We start from the raw sequence: 19,279 nt of genomic DNA on the forward strand, positions 1-19,279 counted from the left end.
TCGACGCAAGGGGCGAATAAGCCGAAAGCAACACAGTATTGAGGGGATTACGATGGTCTCTGAAAGGAACGCGACCTTCGGTCCTACATTTCTTGCAATAGGAGGCACCGAACAAGTGCCCATTCGTGGAACCCAGCCTTCCCGTTCCGATTTGTTTCGGTTTCAGTCTGTCTGCCAACGTCATGATGACGTTTGTCGGGTAGAGGTCTATTTGAAAAAGTTCCAGGGAGCAGCACGCGCCATGGCAGGGCGTGCCGGGAAATGCGGGAAAAGGAAATACGACGACGATAGAAGACGATAGGAAAAGCGAGGCATACACATGTCTTCCCCGATAACTCCCAGCCTGCGTCACGACTGCCGCAGTGGCGCTGCGTGTTAGAGGAAGCGAACTTCGAGGAGCAATGTTGCCAGACGTGTGCCAGATTGCGCACAATATGACGTCACACCTGTCGAGACTAGAAATCCATTTTATGATACTTCCTCGTCACAAATAGAAGAAAATGGTTTGGGAGAATACAATGCGAAACACGTAGAATTGTAGATGACATAAATTAGGTAGGACCATGAAGACAAGATAATTAGTTCGTAGCGGCGTTATGCATACTTCCCTCTATCAGTACTTCAGGTGGACAAATCTCGATTTGCCTCTTTTGTTAAGTGGGTTTAGGTGGGAGGGCTTAAACGCGCCCTCCCCACGCAGCAAGAGAAAACGGGGCTCTAGCGTTACACGGCTTTTACCGCGTTTGGTGCTCCGGCACTTCCGACGAGCCTGATATCGGAAGTGAAACACCTCGACTGCAAGGACTACAGAAGCGATGCTGAAGCCTCCCAGCAAGATGATCACTGCGCTCACAAGATCTGACGTGGTCAGGGGAGAGAAATTGCCATCATCAGGCAGGACCCGTGGGAAGTAGCGAAAGGCGTCGTCCCGTAGCCACTTTGTGAAGTGACCGGTCTCCAAGAACCTCTGCGCCCTAGATATAGGAATACAAGGAAGAAAACGTCTTGTCAAACGCTTGCGTATGGCTAACCAATCCCGCTGTCTACTTCATGAGCATGCGCTGAATGATGATTCGCATAGACGAAAGCGTCGGACTATATGCAGTGATTTACCCAGACCCCCCTTATACCCGGCCCGCAAAGGTTTGGCCACACACCCCTAGCCCTGTGCACCCCATACAGGGGGCCCTTACTATTTCAGCTCTAGACACATGTAAGTGCATGATGATACGGTAAGCTGTTATGACTTAACTGTAATAATGACCCCCTCTCCCAAATTTTTTGCAACAACCCTCCGTGCCTACGATTCTGGATAAACCACTGGGACTATGTACAGAAGTCCCACAATCAGGACCGTCCAGGGACGTAACCTTTGGGCCTTTGGACTGCTTGGGCCCCCATGTATTTTTTACAGTATACTGTTTTCTTTCTTTTTTGTTTGTTTGTTGTTGTTATAAAGTAATTTGGCAACATGCATTGCGCATTCATAATGTGATACTGGGCCTTCGAACACTGCATAGACAAGAGAAAGAGAACGAAGCGCGGCGTTACCATACTGCAGGTTCCTTTGTTCGATTGCCCCGCATGTCAGCTTGGACCACATGAACACCCCGCCATTTCATGATTTTAGGGCTCCACGAGAATGGGGCAGCGCGGTACTCGTGTTACGAAGGCGACTAAACAATAACGCGACACATGGAAGACAATGCTCCACTTGTGTTGCTATGCCTCGACCATCATTAGGTCGCGTTGTTGGGAGTGCATAGGTATCACTCACACAGTGTCGATATGTGGCCTGTAGAAGCAGTTTCTCTGGAAGGCCATGGACATATAAGTGTTCCCCATGTTCCCGGCAGACACCTTCACGGTGGTGGCCTTCAAATCTGACAGAGCAGCGACCAGACCCATTCTGGTGTCGATGTAGCCGTAATTTTCGTGAATAGCCTTCTCAAGACCGAGGGCCTTGCCAGGAACCAACAGGTCGTAATCTTCGTCCAGCAAACGTCGGATAAGCATCATGATGGTTGTCGTCGACATCTGCAGCGAACAATGCCATACACGATTCTCCCATATTCGTTACCGAAAAGCCAATAGGCAGGGCATAGGCAGTCCAAACAAAAATGTTGCTGATACTATTACCATTGCCTGTGTCGCACAATCACAATGAGTCGTGAAAGAGCGTAATTACAATAAAAACGATTCTACGTGTCACATCACATGTCTACGTGTACTACAAGGTTGAAACAGTGCACCTATAATGCTAGTGAATATTTAAACTGTCCCCTTGCCTGTACAGCAGAGAACATACCTGGATGAGTGTAACTTGCGCTGTTCCATTGGCAGTGCCGGCTCTCATCTTCCCGCTCTTTATGGCCTCCTCCAGCTGACTTACAGTGTTTATGTCCTTCTCGTACTGAGGTACGCTGAGCACTGCAAGCAGAACGCAGCAGTACGCCTGTGCTAACACAACCGCAAGAACCAGCCATGTGCTACGGAAGATACGATAGCTGGTAGTTTGATATTCCGAACGCCATCCGCCTGCAGTTAGGCGAGAAATTACCTTCGAGGTCAAGCCCGTGAGCTCTATAGATGGAGCACGACCCGAAGAGCAACGTACACAATTTTTATGCAGTATAGCGCATTCGGCGGAGAGCATACAGGCTGAAACCGACGAATGACAGATTAAAAGAGGAACCACCAGCCTTACTCTGGTAGGCGAGTGTGGCCAGTAAGAGCCACAAGTCTGGTACTCGGCCGACCAGAGAGTGACCTGGAGTCCAGCGCTGTAGGAGTCGCAGTACGATAGCGCCCACGGCAAGCGATGCCAGGAGGCTCAGCCAGACCTACAAAATAAACTATCTCGATATCCCTGCTCACTAAATAATGCGTCAATCGAGGGGATACTCCTCGGCCTCTCCACTGTCGGCGTCAGTGAGGGAAGAAAGAAAAGACTGCGTTTTCAGATCGCTACATTGAACGTCTTGTGAGTGCACGATTTCATACTGTAAAAAAGCAGAGTATGGGCAGAGAGACTCTAAGAGTCCTTCTGTCCCGTCCGTTATTCTTTTTTGCCCAAACTCAGCTCCTTACCGTATGGAGCTTACGGTCTCTCCCAATATGGCACACTGCATTTCCACGGTCATACCGAACAGCAAGCAAACGGTAAGTTGTAGCGACAAAAACAAAAGCCTGTCGTTTGGCCATGCGGCGTGGCTTATTTGCAAATATTTATAGAAATGATGAGTTGGACTCCTATACCACGGAACAGGAGGGCCCGCCATGTTACTGATCGCTGATCTTATTTGCAAACGTTAAGAAATCGCTTTATGTGTGTTCTTCCTGAAGACGACAATCGTCTTCCCTCCCACCTGGGACTCCTGGGACCTTTCTCACGTCAGTCAAGGAGACAGAAATAATGTAATATGTATTTTTATCGGCGAATGACGTGCTTTTCCAGTGCGCAGTGAAAGCTGTGGAGCGCCTGCGAGAATTTTCTTCCACATGTCCTATCACCTAAGCCACGACGGCGGTGCGGTCTTGAAAGTCTCGAATGAAGCAAGAGTAGGACGCACAAACGCTCGCCTATGTGCACAAATACAGGAGACTGAGCATCACCATATAATGAAGACCACACGATAGATGCAATGCCCCATGCAGGGTGCCGTACACCACGGTTTGTATTAGTGATGCAAAACTATCGATAAATTTGTTACTGATACGTTAATAGTTTTTTGAAAACAATCCATAGTGTCGAAAAACTATCGATAGTTTTACGATAATCGACCATAGGTAGCACTGTTCTTTCGTTTGTCTTTACTATCGATAGCTAGATTTGGTTCTCACTATGGATGCTTCCGTTCCCGTCTTCGTTTTCGAACTGGCAGAGTCACGTGCGACACTTAGCTGCAATGTACGGATGATGCACTAGCACTGCAACCAGCGGAAAAAAAATGCTCATCAAAATCATCGCGATGCGACTGGGATGCCACGATCAATCCAATTCAGAGGGTATCGCGTGACCTTGTGGATGGTTTGAGCGGCATCAGAAGCTCAAGGTCAGTGTCAGAGGTAAAACTGCTCCGAGTTCTATTGTAAAACTTGTAGAAGTGAGACGTTTTCGTTTTCTCTGCTACCCGTTAGTTCTCGGGTAGCTAATTATCGATCGTGTACTATCGATTGTTCTTCTTTCTTTTTTTGTACTCTCGACAGTCGATCATCGATAGCGCTATCGTTAGTTTTGCATCACTAGTTTGTGTACAGTTTCCGCTACCCGACGAGTATAACCGACGGAAGTTACCTGGATTCGAAAGGGTTGCACTATGGCTTGTGTGAAGGGCATCCGTCTGGGCACTTTTGTGACGAAGGCGAAGCAGTCCACAATGTAAGGGTAAATGTAGTCGACGTACTTGACCCTGTTGTAGAAGATGCTGAGGCCGCCCAAGGAGACATCTACTTCCTAACGAACGTCAGATAAGACAACGCGGACTGCCCCTATCACAACACACAGAATACCTTTCGGTGCACCATGCCAATCATGCCGCTCCAGCGTTCGCCATCCACGCCTCCAAATTTTCTCTCCGGGTTTGGCACCAACGTGAACCTGCAACGACCACGAAATTACGTGACATCGTTGCTGCAACATTTGACGGCCGGTAAGGTCATGCAACGCCGGCTGTGCTTAAGCATAACACGGTACAATGCCAAGTGTTCTCCAACTTATTTTCTCCGGTATGAGAGAGGGTACTCACGTGAAATTGAAATGTTGGGAGAGGGTAGATAGAAATGTCATTTCGAAGCCGTCAAAGCAACGTTCCGGTGTTGTGCAAAAGTCCTTGTGGACACCTTGAAGCCTTGCGTGAGGAGGATTCTGGAATAATTGAGTCTACGTCCATGCACCAGGGCTATCATTAATACACTCCTCGTTTGAGTCCTATAGCCCAGTCTATAGGGTGCGCGTAACAGATTTGTGCTGACAAGTGGCATAGCTATGGGGGCTTGGGGGGAGGGGGATCCATTGTGACGATTGCGGAAGGTCTTGTAGTTACCGGTATCTATCTGAGCAGCGTTCTTGAACCGTTTTGAAATTATGAGCTTTTAAAACCAGTACGTACTTCCAATCTCGTGACACGGCCTCACTGGTCATGACACGTACCCCGCACATGTAAATCATATTAAACGATCAAACATTCTATATTTTGCTATCCGATTTCGCTGTATGCACAGGTATGTATGTACCTCGGATCTGCGGGGGGGTCGTATCGCGATCCCTACCTTGGAGGTCTGGCTATACGCTGGTGTTGACTGCCTATGTGACTTTGTTCGATTGTCTTACGTGAAGAGTACCGATGAACATATGTAGTCCGCTTAGCGACTGGTGAAGCTGCCAGTATCCATGGTCACGGTGGGCGAGGCCGCACATGCTGCAGGATACATTACATTCCCTGGCTATCCAAAGGCGTACCGACGGGCCACCAATATATCTATGTTTCTCTACCTGCGTTCAAAACGGATGACCTTTAGACCTTCGTATACAGAAATAAGCAGGTGGCGTGCATACCAGGTATTTGCTGTGTACCCTGCCCGAGTCTAAGTTGATGAGCAAGCCATCGCAACAGTTGAACTGCAAGAAGGACTGTACTGGACTGCCGAGCACTGCCGACATGTTCCGAAAGCTCACGTGGCAGAGCATGCCCACGCGTGAATTGAGAGAGTTCTGCACGACAGCGGGCAAGAACGGAATATGAAGATGCGAAAAACGTCATAGGTTAGCGCGAGCACTCAAAGTCGTGTATTCACGTGCCTTGCTTACGGTGGGGAATCCTGCGACACAGCCACAATGCAGGTGTCTCACGTAACCTGTCAAAAAATTATATTTAAAAATCTACACGTCGGAAAATGATGCGGTCAAGGCATCCGCCTTCAGAGAGTTCTTGCCATCGTGTGAGAACACTTTTATAATTTTTTCGCCATGAGAAATTTAATTTTCCGAATTAACGTCCGGAAAATGCCTAGTAAACCTAACATTTTTTCGACAGATTCGGGAAGCACGGGTCGGGCTTATCCTACCACGAAAAAATTGATTTCGTGGCACAAAATTAAGGAACAAATTGGGAAAATATCCAATTTCGTGCCTCGCAAATTGCCGCTCGCCTTTCGCATCCCGCCAGAGCGCTCCGGGAAGCGACGCATAAAAAACAGTCGCCCCGACCCTTCGCAATCGGCCCTTCATATCGTGCAGGTTGGCGAGCCGTATCACCAAAGCAAACGATAAAAAAAAAAAAAAAAAAGAAAAAAAAGAAGCGAAGAGTAGAACGCTATCACCAAGTGAACCTGTCGCTGATAACATGAGGGCGTTGAGAGTGGAATTAAAGAGGCGGGGCGACTGTTTTTCATGCGTCGCTTCCCGGAGCGCTGTGACGGGATGCGAAAGGCGAGCGGCATTTTGCGCAGCCCGAAATGGGATATTTTCCCAATTTTTTTCCGCTCCTTACTTTTGTACCAAAAAATGAAATTTTCCTTGCTGGGCTGAACTCGACCCGTGATTCCTGAATCCGTTGAAAAAATGTTAGGTTGACTAGGCATTTTCCGAACTTAATTCGAAAAATTAAATTTCCCATGGCGAAAAATTCATGAAACTGTTCTCACACGATGTCAAAAACTCTCTGAAGGCGAACATCGTTGACCCCATAATATTCCGATGTGTAGATTTTTAAATATAATTTTTTGACACGTTACGTGAGACACCCTGTATATTCCGTAGCAGACGACAGGCAAACACGCTAATGACGTCGTCTGCTAAGTGCGCAGTACGCCACTCCCGATATTCCGGCACCGTGTGAATGCTCAACCAAACACGGGGCGGAACTTCGGCTCCGTGAACAGTGCTTTGCTTTTCTGTATTCCGTTAGAATATTCCGTGAGGATGCCGTTCGTGTGGATACACGGGTGAACAGTTGGAAAGAAGTATTTGTTCCCTCCTGAAGAGACAACTGTGATAATGGGCTTGCTTTGGTCTTATAGCCCCGAGCCCTAAGGGGGTGCTCTCTGCGCCGGTAGTAGTTCAGACTTTCGTATTGGTCCGCAGCCGTATTTAGGGTTCCGTGGCGTTGCGTACGAGACTTGTTTCAGATTAAGCCCTTAATAAAAACAACAGAGCGTCTCAGAGTACTCGACGCCATCACGCGCACAGATACGTGAGATTTTCTTGTGCTCTTGCAACGAAGCGGTACAGTACGCGTCGCTATCATGTTGCGGGGAAATGAATATAATGAACCTCTACGCTCCACTTCAAGGCACAATTTTTGTTACATGGATTAGAAAAGCGCCTAGTATGTACCATGGCAGGAGCGAGGAAGTCGTGCACGTCGTCCAGCCTGTGGAATAGGAAGAGCACTTTGGACCGAACGGTTGGATCGGGGAACATCTTCATCGAGTGGGGCTCACTCCCCTTTTCGCCCAGTCTGTGCATGGTTCCCTCCACTGTGGTGCATTTCGACTTTTGCAAAGTCTGCAGCAGGAAAGCTATTGGACGCGAGAAAGCAACCATATAATGTGAAACAAGTCCAAATCACCTTCTGGGAAATACACCCTAATATAAAGTTAACGAAACCCCAACTCCCATCATGACATCTCCAGACTACAAGACACTAAAAGAACCAACTCTCCATATTTTATCAACAATGTATGCTCTCTTTCGAACGTAACGGCGTCGCATACCGAGCAACTGGGGTGCCGTTTCTGGGGACCAGGAAACTGCCACCTCTCCGCCGTTGCAGAAGTCCCTGAGGACGTCTTCCAATCCCGCGTACGTCTTCACTTGGGCGGACCATACCGCACGTCCAACGACCATCGCTTACAACAACAACACGTCATTCTGTGAGAAGGTGCAATGATATTTTTAACCTGTCTCTGAAGACAGGTTCTCCAGAAGACACTCCTCAGGTCTGAACAAAAAAAAAAATTGACCTGACCGGCTTAATGCTTCTGTTTAGATCCACGTTTGGGAAAAATAGGGCAAAGCCCCAAGCCCCAGGTTTTCCCAAATTTTAAGGGCACGCGAAAATTTCGTCCAAGGACCGACACTTCGAAAAATATGCTGTAACCCCAAACTTTGTTTTTGCGATTGGTTGCACACGTTACTAGTAAGCATTTGAAATAATGGCTTGCAGCACAGACACGTGCAATGTCGCTTTTGTCAAATCCGCTGTGGATAGTTCCAGCTGGACTTTGAGCAACCCGGGATTCGCGAAATTGAGTGATTGCGAATAGGCGACTTGTGCTATGATGGAAGGTAAGGGATCTGAGGCTGAAACACACAACAGGCACGCCCCTGGGTGCCCAAACACAACTGCTATATTTTAAGTGCCCTCTGCCAGATTCGCGAAAAATTGGGGTTGCAAAGCTAAAGGTTTTATAGAAAAGTAAAGAAAGCACAAAAAAGGGGGCTAAATGACACGAGAATATTATTTTCTGCACTCTGGCCCTCGTCCTATATTCTTGGACCTGCCCTCTGACGCTCAGTGAACAAGCTGTGATAACTTTTCAACTACCTCCTGTCCTACCGCGCTAGCAACTGCCGGAACATTGCTCACCAATCAGAAGGAGCCACTTCATGGTGGCGGTTCACGATGCACTATGATGTTCGCCCACGGTAGCGCCGTCGTGGTTCGCACACGTCCATTCGTGCACGCGGTCCATTTTGGCAGAAAATGGTCGGCAAGTTGAAGGCCCGTTCCATTAGAATTGATTCGCAGCCTTCTCCTGTCCCTAATGTTCACAAGGTGCGCTCCACAGTAGTAGTTTTGCAGAACAATGGAAGCAGTTTAGAGCGACACAACGGAACGTGAAACAAACTCGGACCTACAATCAGGTGCACATAACTAGGTACGAATTCCGTTATCGGCTGTTCTTCTTCTTTCTTTTTGGCGGGGGTTGGACCAAAAGCAGGATCCAACTTAGCGACCAAAGCTACACTTGACATGCCACAACCATTGTCGTAGCGAAGCAGAAACGCAGTCGATCATGCTTGCATGGTATAATCCCCCCTCCGACCACCTGCAAAAAAACGCCAAGGGAGCTCGAATTGGGTTAAACATTAGGTTCCCCTTCCCCGCTACGTGGGGAGTAGATGGAGAGGATGGAAAGTGGAGGGACTGGATCGACCCCTCCGTTGATATGAGTCCCCGCACTATCCCAAAGGTCGTCTGCACCAGGAAGAGAAGTACTGCTTGCGACATACTTGTCGGGGATCGACAACACGTGGTCTATCCTATCTGAAACTTCCAGATGTTGCAAATTCATTTTCTCCTGACAAATAGAATCTTGTGGTGTGCGGTCCACCTTCAAGCACAATATTATTACAGCCCCTTCGAAGGCGACAAAACCAATACGGACTGTTGAATCATTATTTGAAGATATCAGAGGAGTGTGTAGCAAGTATTACATCATCTTCACTATTGGTTGTGTCCCTCGTTGCGGAGAGTAGCGCCGTATCATGCGTCATGACACAGGATGGCCGACCACAGGGGACGCAAAAAGGTGTATGTATTTGTCGACATATATCTGAATACTGGGTGTGCTTGTTTCTCAGGCGCAAAGCTCTCTGTGACGCATTCATATTTTCGCAAACGTCCTTGTGTTTTTGTTCATTTTTTTATGTAAGCCAGAGGAATATATTCGTTGTGGACACCCAAATGCGCAGCAAAGAACCACGCGCCTCTGCGAGCGTGTGTAACCAGGGAGTTGTCGTGACAGGAATGACTGATCCGCTGACATGCATGAAAGACCTCTTGCTCTCTTCCTCTTGATTGTTGGTAGTGGTACCGGCTGTTCTGTCTGCTTTTTTTTTTCACAGACGGTTTCAGGCACACGTCGGCACAGTTCCCTTAGAAGTCGGCCCAGGACGCGCATTCCCTCAGGGCGTCAGTCGTGACGTTGCCCACCTCTGTGAGGCCGAAAACGGCGAGCCCTTCCACCAGGTACATGCAGAGCTGCTTACCTGCCGATATGGCTGCGCGTTGCTCGGAGGCCGTGGATCGTGCGTCCAGGGCAGTCTCCACAGGGAGAAATGTCAACCACTGGCTCAGAGTCGGGGGCAAACCCACAAGGCACATTTCACAAGGCTTATGCGGATCAGGTCATGTGCGCAAAGCTGGGAGGTGAACTGCGTTGGAAGGAGTTTCCCCCGACGTTGTACGGCAAATGTCAGTGCAATTCTCTATGGTGTGGTCACAGGACGCAGTTACCAGCTTCCGCAAATTACGGCCGACTTGGACAACTGGTGGCTAACGGAATCTTACGTAGCCCGTAGCGTATCAGTATCGTGTGCGACGACTGCCTACCAGTAGCTAAAGTATTCTGCTCCCGAGTTCAAGACGTAAAGCTCAACAAGCTCGTGACAAAATAAGATCACATGTGCGTCAAGACCAGCATATGACAGAGCGCACCTTGTCCGTGCTGCAGCAACCGCGGACCAACCGGAGTTGCTGAAACGCTAAACCTGCTGCTGTGAGGTCTGACTAGTTCTGCACCGACTGAACAGCGCACAAGCAAAACAAAAACCGCATAACGGTACGGGCAAGCGTTGCCGTGTCGTTCTGTGATGGTCATCGTCTTGCTTGTGCGTCGCCCAGTCATGATACCGTGACTGAATCTTGCCAATCCTCCATTTTGCATTTCTACACAGGGCTGCACTGTCGCACAAGATTTCGTAACCTCCAGACCGCCATTTTGATAGTGTAGAGGAGGTGATGTTCCTCTACATGAGTCCTGACCGGCGATGATGGAATGTCCCAGCGGGCAGATGTGCGTGACCTCACGTTAGGATGCTGCCGGTAGAACTGGCTGCCAGACGCAGCAGCAGAGGCGCGTCGTCGTCGTCTTCCACGGGCCGCCACATCACTCCCCCACTCAGACGCGGAGCACTGCATGCGGTTGCATGAGGTCCGCGTCGATACCATATGAAAAGGAGAATGAGGACGACTCGTGGATGGTGGACGACTGGACTTGCCTGCTAGAAGGTGTTTCGCTGCTGGTTTGCCGAAAAATTTAGGATGATGAATTACGCCGAACAAGGGTGTTCGTTGTTCGGGTCACCAAACGTAGAGGGACAGCACCTCCTCTACAGTCGGTGTCCTCAACAGCCACAATACACTGTAAACGTTTTCACACCTTTAAAGGTGTGCGCTATGCACATTCAATCTGGTTGCGTAACATTGCATCTCCGGGATGATATTTTACAAAATTCGGAAAGCATTACTAAAGATCAAGTTTCAGTGCAAATCTTGTTTCCATTATGTCTTGGATATCGTAGGTACGAGCTAATGCACGCTACCGATAATCGAGCACGCGCAAGTGTCTACAATACCGTTGAACAATGTTGAGATGTTGCAAGACTGAATTTTCCGAGGACAGACAACACTCGAGTAAAGAAAATTTGTGCGAAACCGTGCCCCATTATGATGTTACCAAAATTACACCTAAAAAGGCGTGCGCCATGCACGCTATTACACCTTTAAAGGTGTGAAAAGATTTAGAGTGTACTGTCTCTTACTGCGCTACGATTTTAAATAACTATCGCGCATGGGAATTTATTTTTTAATAACGTACATGGCACCTGACAAGCTATGAAGTAGTGTTACGAGTAAAGTAGCAGTATAGCAGTGCTATGAGGCTGCAATAAGCCAAACGAAAGTGATCGAAGACTGGCTAGTTTATCTCTCGTTCACACCGCAAGAGAGTGAAAGCTAGAGCATGTAGAATCATTTGTCGTGCTAGCAACTCACAGTAGACACGCACTTGAACTCTATTTACGACCCATTAGCGATGATTTCATACCATCTACATAATGTTCCGAGTATGCGTTCCACAGTTGTAAAATCGGAAAGCCGTCGTCTGACAGCTGTAATTTTATGAAGCGCTCGATGGTCTCCCAATTGCAGCTTGCCAGAAAACTGGCGCACGGAACACGCGCATGTCCAATCATACTTTTATTATCAATCACCCAGTTCTTGGCTTGACACTGCTTGGGAACTTGTCCCCCCTTCACAGAATCGGTAGAACGTGTTTCACGCTAAGATAATGGGGAAGGATTTTGCGTTCCTTCAGAAATTTTGTCCTGCCAGGTACTCGATTTCCTATCAACCCCTATTTCGTTTAAGTACAATACTGCGAACTGAAAAAAAAAAAAAAAGTATCTTATGTCGTATTATAAACCAAACTCGTGACTTATAGTCCGCAAAACGTAAGTCAAGTGTTAATGCTGTGTGCTTCCACTAATTTCCACAAAAACAACCGGCAAAACGTCCTAGTTTCGGATTTTCGAATAGTAGGTGACGTCACCAGCAGTTGGTCACTGCCTCTCTGACGTCTGTCACCTATGCCACAGCGCACTCACCTTCGCGATCCTTCGCGACGTTGGAAGAGTGCCAATGGCAATAGACCTCTCCCAAATGACGTCAAAGTAAAGCCCCTGAAGTATAGGGGCTTTACGCCAAAGCGCCAAAGTGCTCGACAGCGACACCAATTTCATAGAGTCGACGCAAGGGGGCGAACAAGGTCGCGCCCAAAAGCCACGGTCTTGAGGGGATTATGATGGCTCCCTGAAAGGACGAGACCTTCGGTCCTACATTTCGTTCAATAGCTTTATTTAGTGACTCTAGTGGAACCCAGCCTTCCCGTTCCGATTTGCTTCGGTTTCAGTCTGCTTGCCAACGTCATGATGACGTTTGTCGGGTAGAGGTCTATTTGAAAAAGTTCCAGGGAGCAGCACGCACCATGGCAGGGCGTGCCGGGAAATGCGGGAAAACTATAGAAGACGATAGGAAAAGCGAGGCATACACATGTTTTCCCCGATAACTCCCAGCCTGCGTCACGACTGCCGCAGTGGCGCTGCGTGTTAGAGGAAGCGAACTTCGAGGAGCAATGTTGCCAGACGTGTGCCAGATTGCGCACAATATGACGTCACACCTGTCGAGACTAGAAATCCATTTTATGATACTTCCTCGTCACAAATAGAAGAAAATGTTTTGGGAGAATACAATGCGAAACACGTAGAATTGTAGATGACATAAATTTGGTAGGACCATGAAGACAAGATAATTAGTTCGTAGCGGCGTTATGCATACTTCCCTCTATCAGTACTTCTGGTGGACAAATCTCGATTTGCCTCTTTTGTTAAGTGGGTTTAGGTGGGAGGGCTTAAACGCGCCCTCCCCACGCAGCAAGAGAAAACGGGGCTCTAGCGTTACACGGCTTTTACCGCGTTTGGTGCTCCGGCACTTCCGACGAGCTTGATATCGGAAGTGAAACACCTCGATTGCAAGGACTACAGAAGCGATGCTGAAGCCTCCCAGCAAGATGATCACTGCGCTAACAAGATCTGACGTGGTCAGGGGAGAGAAATTGCCATCATCATCAGGCAGGACCCGTGGGAAGTTGCGAAAGGCGTCGTCCCGTAGCCACTTTATGAAGTGACCGGTCTCCAAGAACCTTTGCGCCCTAGATATAGGAATACAAGGAAGAAAACGTCGTGTCAAACGCTTGCGTATGGCTAACCAATCCCGCTGTCTACATTACGAGCACGCGCTGAACGATGATTCGCAGAGACGAAAGCGTCGGACTATCCAGACCCCCTTATACACCCTAAACGTTTGGCCACACACCCCTAACCTTTTTCCCTATGCACCTTTACAAAGAACCCTTACTACTTCAGATTTATACACGTGTCAGTAATGATACGGTAAGCTGTTATGACTTAACTGTAATAATGACCCCCCCCCCCCATATTTTGCAACACCCCTCCGTGCTTGGGATTCTGGATAAACCACTGGGACTATGCACAGAGGCGCCACAATCAGGACCGTCCAGGGACGTAACCTTTGGACCGCTTGGGCCCCCATGTAGTTTTTACAGTACTGTTTTCTTTTTTTTTCTTTTTTTGTTATAAAGAAATTTGGCAACATGCATTGCGCATTCATAATGTGATACTGGGCCTTCGAACACTGCATAGACAAGAGAACGAAGCGCGGCGTTTCCATACTGCAGGTTCCTTTGTTCGATTGCCCCGCATGTCAGCTTGGACCACATGAACACCCCGCCACTTCATGATTTCAGGGCTGCACGAGAATGGGGCAGCGCGGTACTCGTGTTACGAAGGCGCCTAAACAATAACGCGACACATGGAAGACAATGCTCCACTTGTGATTGCTACGCCTCGACCATATTACGTCGCGTTGTTGGGAGTGCATAGGTATCACTCACACAGTGTCGATATGTGGCCTGTAGAAGCAGTTCCTCTGGAAGGCCATGGACATATAAGCGTTCCCCATGTGCCCGGTAGACACCTTCACGGTGGTGGCCTTCAAATCTGACAGAGCAGCGACCAGACCCATTCTGGTGTCGATGTAGCCGTAATTTTCGCGAATAGCCTTCTCAAGACCGAGGGCCTTGCCAGGAACCAACAGGTCGTAATCTTCGTCCAGCAAACGTCGGATAAGCATCATGATGGTTGATGTCGACGACTGCAGCGAACAATGCCATACATGATTATCCCATATTCGTTACTGGAACGCCAATAAGCAGGGCATAGGAAGTAAAAAAAAAAAATTGCTAATGCTATTGTCCTTGCCTGTGTCGCACAATCGGTATGAGTAGTGAAATGCGTGATTACAGTAAGAAATACGATTTTTTTTGCATTCGCATCATGAGGGACACATCAAATGTCTACCTGCACTACAGGGTTGAACCAGTGCACTTATAATGTGAGTGAATATTTAAACCGTCCCCTTGCCTGCACGGCTGAGACTATACCTGGATGAGCCAAGCTTGCGCTGTTCCATTGGCAGTGCCGGCTCTCATCTTCCCGCCCTTTATGGCCTCCTCCAGCTGACTCACAGTGTTTATGTCCTTCTCGTACTGAGGTACGCTGAGCACTGCAAGTAGGACGCAGCAGTACGCCTGTGCTAACACAACCGCAAGAACCAGCCATGTGCCACGGAAGATACGATAGCTGGTAGTTTGATATTCCGAACGCCATCCGCCTGCAGTTAGGCGAGAAATTACCTTCGAGGACAAGCCCGTGAGCTCTATAGATGGGGCACGACCCGAAGAGTAACGTACACAATTTTCATGCAGTATAACACATTCGCCGGAGAGCATACAGGCTGAAACTGATGAATGACAGATTAAAAGAGCCTTACTCTGGTAGGCGAGTGTGGCCAGTAAGAGCCACAAGTCTGGTACTTGGCCGACCAGAGAGTGACCTGGAGTCCAGCGTTTTAGGAGTCGCAGTACGATAGCGCCCACGGCAAGCGATGCCAGAAGGCTCAGCCAGACCTAGAAAATAAATTATCTCGATATCCCTGCTCACTAAATAATGCGTCAATCGAGGGGATACTCCTCGGCCCCTCCACTGTCGGCGTCAGTGAGGGAAGAAAGAAAAGACTGCGTTTTCAGATCGCTACATTGAACGTCTTGTGAGTGCACCATATCATACTGCAAAAAAGCCTGAGTATGGGCAGAGGGACTCAAAGAGTCCTTCTGTCTCGTCCGTTATCCTTTTTTGCCCAAACTCAGGCTCTGTACAGTTACGCTTATGCACGAATGCTTCAACGTGCTTGCGCATGTTTATCACCAGCTTTGAGCTAATTTACGCGATCTCTCCCCATATGGCACACGGCACTTCCACGGTCATACCGAACAGTACTTTGTAGCAACTAAAACAAAAGCCTGTCGTTTTGCCATCCGGCATGGCCTTTGAGCTCTCTTATTTGCAAATATTTATAGAAACGACGAGTTAGACTTCTATACCACGGAACAGGAGGGTCCGCCATGTTACTGATCGCTGATCTTATTTGCGGACGTTAAGAAATCGCTTTATGTGTGTTCCTGAACACGACAATCGTCTTCCCTCCCACCTGCGCTGGGACTCCTGTGACTTGCTCGCATCAGTCAAGGCGACAGAAATAATGTAAGCGGTATTTTTATCGGCGAATGACGTGCTTTTAGAGGGCGCAGTGAAGGCTGTGGAAGACCCGCGAGAACTTTCTTCCACGTGTCATATCACCTAAGCCACGATGGCGGTGCGGTCTTGAAAGTCTCGAATGAAGCAAGAGTGGGACGCACAAACGCTCGCCTATGTGCCCAAATACAGGAGACTGAGCATCACCAAATATCGAAAACCACACGATAGATGCAATGCGCCATGCAAGGTGCCGTACACCACGGATTTGTATTAGTGATACAAAACTATCGATAAATTGGCTATCGATAAATCTATATAGTTTTTTTCAAAACAATCCATAGTGTCGAAAAACTATCGATAGTCGACTATAGTCTATAGTCGACTATCGATACGGCGGGTTGTTGACTATCGATAGTTTTACGATAATCGACCATAGACAGCACTGTTCTTTCGTTTGTCTTTACTATCGATAGCTAGATATTTGGTTCTCACTATGGATGCTTCCGTTCCCGTCTTCGTTTTCGCACTGGCACAATACGACAACGAAAGCAGAACCACGTGCGACACTTAGCTGCAATGTACGGATGATGCACTAGCACTGCAACCAGCGAAAAAGATGCTCATCAGAATCATCGCGATGCGACTGCGATGCCACGATCACTCCAATTCAGAGGGTACCTCGTGACCTTGTGGATGGTTTGAGCGGCATCAGATGCTCAAGGTTAGTGTCGGAGGTAAAACTGCTCCGAGTTCTATTGTGAAACTTGTAGAAATGAGGCGTTTTCTTTTTCTTAGGGATGTGCCAACCGACTCGGGGTTACGAATCCCAGCGCCCAGAACGGCGAATCGAGTCCATCTTTCGAATCCACCAACCACGTTTGTTCCTTTCTTTTTCGAACTGGCGACTCCGCAGTCCGCGAGAGCCTCATTGACCGACGGGTGTTTTCTTGTTTCTTTATTTCCATTGCTCTGGACTGAGAGAGTTCAGGTACTGTTACATTACAAGTTTAAAAGTAATATCATTTTGCTTTCGATTGTTGCTTAGTTTTATGAAAATAATCCAGACTCGCGAATTTATGTACTTGCAGATGAACAATACGTTAAACAGATTACGTTTGAGAAGAACTAGTATATGAGTATATTTGCTCACGAAACTGAAGTATCATTTAATTTGTTTTTCATCAAACAAGTGTATCATATCTGCTTCAAAACACTTTTCAGTATGGGCTTTTTTTTTTTTTTTTTTTTTGTCTTGGCGTTTTAAACTCTTTTTAAAGAAAGGATTCGAAAGATTCAAGATTCGTAAGATTCGAGGATTCGCAGAACCCTCCTTGGATTCGGATTCGGATTTGAAAAATTCTGGATTCGTCCTATCTCTACTTTTTCTATTTTTATCTGCTACCCCATAGTTTCCCGATAGCTGATTATCGATCGCGTACTATCCATTGTTCTTTTCTATTCCATGTTTCTTTTTCTTCTTTTTTTTTTATACTATCGACAGTGGATATCGATATAGCGCTATCGTTAGTTTTGCATCACTAGTTTGTGTACAGTTTCCGCTACCCGACGAGTATAACCGACGGAAGTTACCTGGATTCGAAAGGGTTGCACTATGGCTTGTGTGAAGGGCATCCGTCTGGGCACTTTTGTGACGAAGGCGAAGCAGTCCACAATGTAGGGGTAAATGTAGTCGACGTACTTGACCCTGTTGTAGAAGATGCTGAGGCCGCCCAAGGAGACATCTACTTCCTAACGAACGTCAGATAAGACAACGCGGACTGCCCCTATCACAACACACAGAATACCTTTCGGTGCACCATGCCAATCATGCCGCTCCAGCGTTCGCCATCCACGCCTCCAAATTTTCTCTCCGGGTTTGGCACCAACGTGAACCTGCAACGACCACGAAATTACGTGACATCGTTGCTGCAACATTTGACGGCCGGTAAGGTCATGCAACGCCGGCTGTGCTGAAGCATAACACGGCACAATGCTAAGTGTTCCCCAACTTATGTTCTCCGGTATGAGAGAGGGTACTCACGTGAAATTGAAATGTTGGGAGAGGGTAGATAGAAATGTCATTTCGAAGCCGTCAAAGCAACGTTCCGGTGTTGTGCAAAAGTCCTTGTGAACACTTTGAAGCCTTGAGTGAGGAGGATTCTGGAATAATTGGGTCTACGTCCATGCATCAGGGCTATCATTAATACACTACTCGTTTGAGTCCCATAGCCCAGTCTATAGGATGCGCGTAACAGATTTGTGCTGACAAGTCGCATAGCTATGGGTGCTTGGGGGAAGGGAGGATCCACTGTGACGATCGCGAAAGGTGTTGCAGTTACCGGCGTCTATCTGAGCAGCGTTCTTGAATAGTTTTGAAATTATGAGCTTTTCAAACTAGTACGTACTTCCGATCTCGTGACACGGCCTCACCGGTCATGACACCCCGCATATGTAAATCACATTAAACGATCAAACATTCTATATTTTATATCTGATTTCGCTGTATGCACAGGTATGTATGTAACCCGGATCTGCGGGGGGGGGGGGGGGGGGGGGGTCGTGTCGCGATCCCTACCTTGGAGGTCTGGCTACGCCACTGGTGTTGAGTGCCTATGTGACTTTGTTCGATCGTCTTACGTGAAGAGTACCGATGAACATATGTAGTCCGCTTAGCGACTGGTGAAGCTGCCAGTATCCATGGTCACGGTGGGCGAGGCCGCACATGCTGCAGGATACATTACATTCCCTGGCTATCCAAAGCCGTACCGACGGCCCACCAATATATCTATGTTTCTCTACCTGCGTTCAAAACGGATGACCTTTAGACCTTCGTATACAGAAATAAGCAGGTGGCGTGCATACCAGGTATTTGCTGTGTACCCTGCCCAAGTCTAAGTTGATGAGCAAGGCATCGCAACAGTTGAACTGCAAGGAGGACTGTACTGGACTGCCGAGCACTGCCGACATGTTCCAAAAGCTCACGTGGCAGAGCATGCCCAAATGTGCGTTCAGAGGGTTCTGCACGACAGCGGACAAGAACGGAATATATCGTGTATTCGCACGAGCGACGTTTTTCAGAATACTCCGACCGAAGATGCAAAAAACGTCATAGGTTCCTGCTGTCACGTGAGCGCGAGCACTCAACGTCCTGTCTTCACGTGCACTTCACGTGCCTTGCTAACCTTAGGGAGTCCTGCGACACAGCCGCAATATATTCCGTAGCAGACGACAGGCAAACACGCTAATGACGTCGTCTGCTAAGTGCGCAGTACGCCACTCCCGATATTCCGGCACCGTGTGAATGCTCACATAACACGG

At 48.0% G+C, this 19,279-nt stretch overlaps 2 protein-coding genes across 2 annotated transcripts; both read right to left on the reverse strand.

The window, feature by feature from the left end:
- Positions 1–517: 517 nt before the first annotated feature.
- On the reverse strand, positions 518–4,819 carry LOC135395321 (glutamate receptor U1-like). Its single transcript, XM_064626551.1, has 7 exons — positions 4,749–4,819; positions 4,513–4,600; positions 4,298–4,456; positions 2,708–2,843; positions 2,309–2,538; positions 1,778–2,037; positions 518–974 (listed from the first exon to the last, which is right to left on the reverse strand). Exons 1-7 carry the CDS (start codon positions 4,787–4,789, stop codon positions 614–616), a joined length of 1,275 nt encoding a protein of 424 aa, XP_064482621.1. The 5' UTR covers positions 4,790–4,819; the 3' UTR covers positions 518–613.
- An 8,314-nt stretch (positions 4,820–13,133) lies between these two features.
- LOC135395216 (uncharacterized) lies at positions 13,134–17,623 on the reverse strand. The gene is made up of 5 exons (XM_064626456.1): positions 17,552–17,623; positions 15,198–15,333; positions 14,809–15,038; positions 14,260–14,519; positions 13,134–13,497 (listed from the first exon to the last, which is right to left on the reverse strand). The coding sequence occupies exons 1-5, from the start codon at positions 17,591–17,593 to the stop codon at positions 13,134–13,136; spliced, it is 1,032 nt and encodes a 343-aa protein (XP_064482526.1). The 5' UTR covers positions 17,594–17,623.
- Between the last annotated feature and the right edge of the window lie 1,656 nt (positions 17,624–19,279).

Source organism: Ornithodoros turicata, chromosome 5 (genome assembly GCF_037126465.1).
Source record: "Ornithodoros turicata isolate Travis chromosome 5, ASM3712646v1, whole genome shotgun sequence".
Taxonomy (NCBI): domain Eukaryota; kingdom Metazoa; phylum Arthropoda; class Arachnida; order Ixodida; family Argasidae; genus Ornithodoros; species Ornithodoros turicata.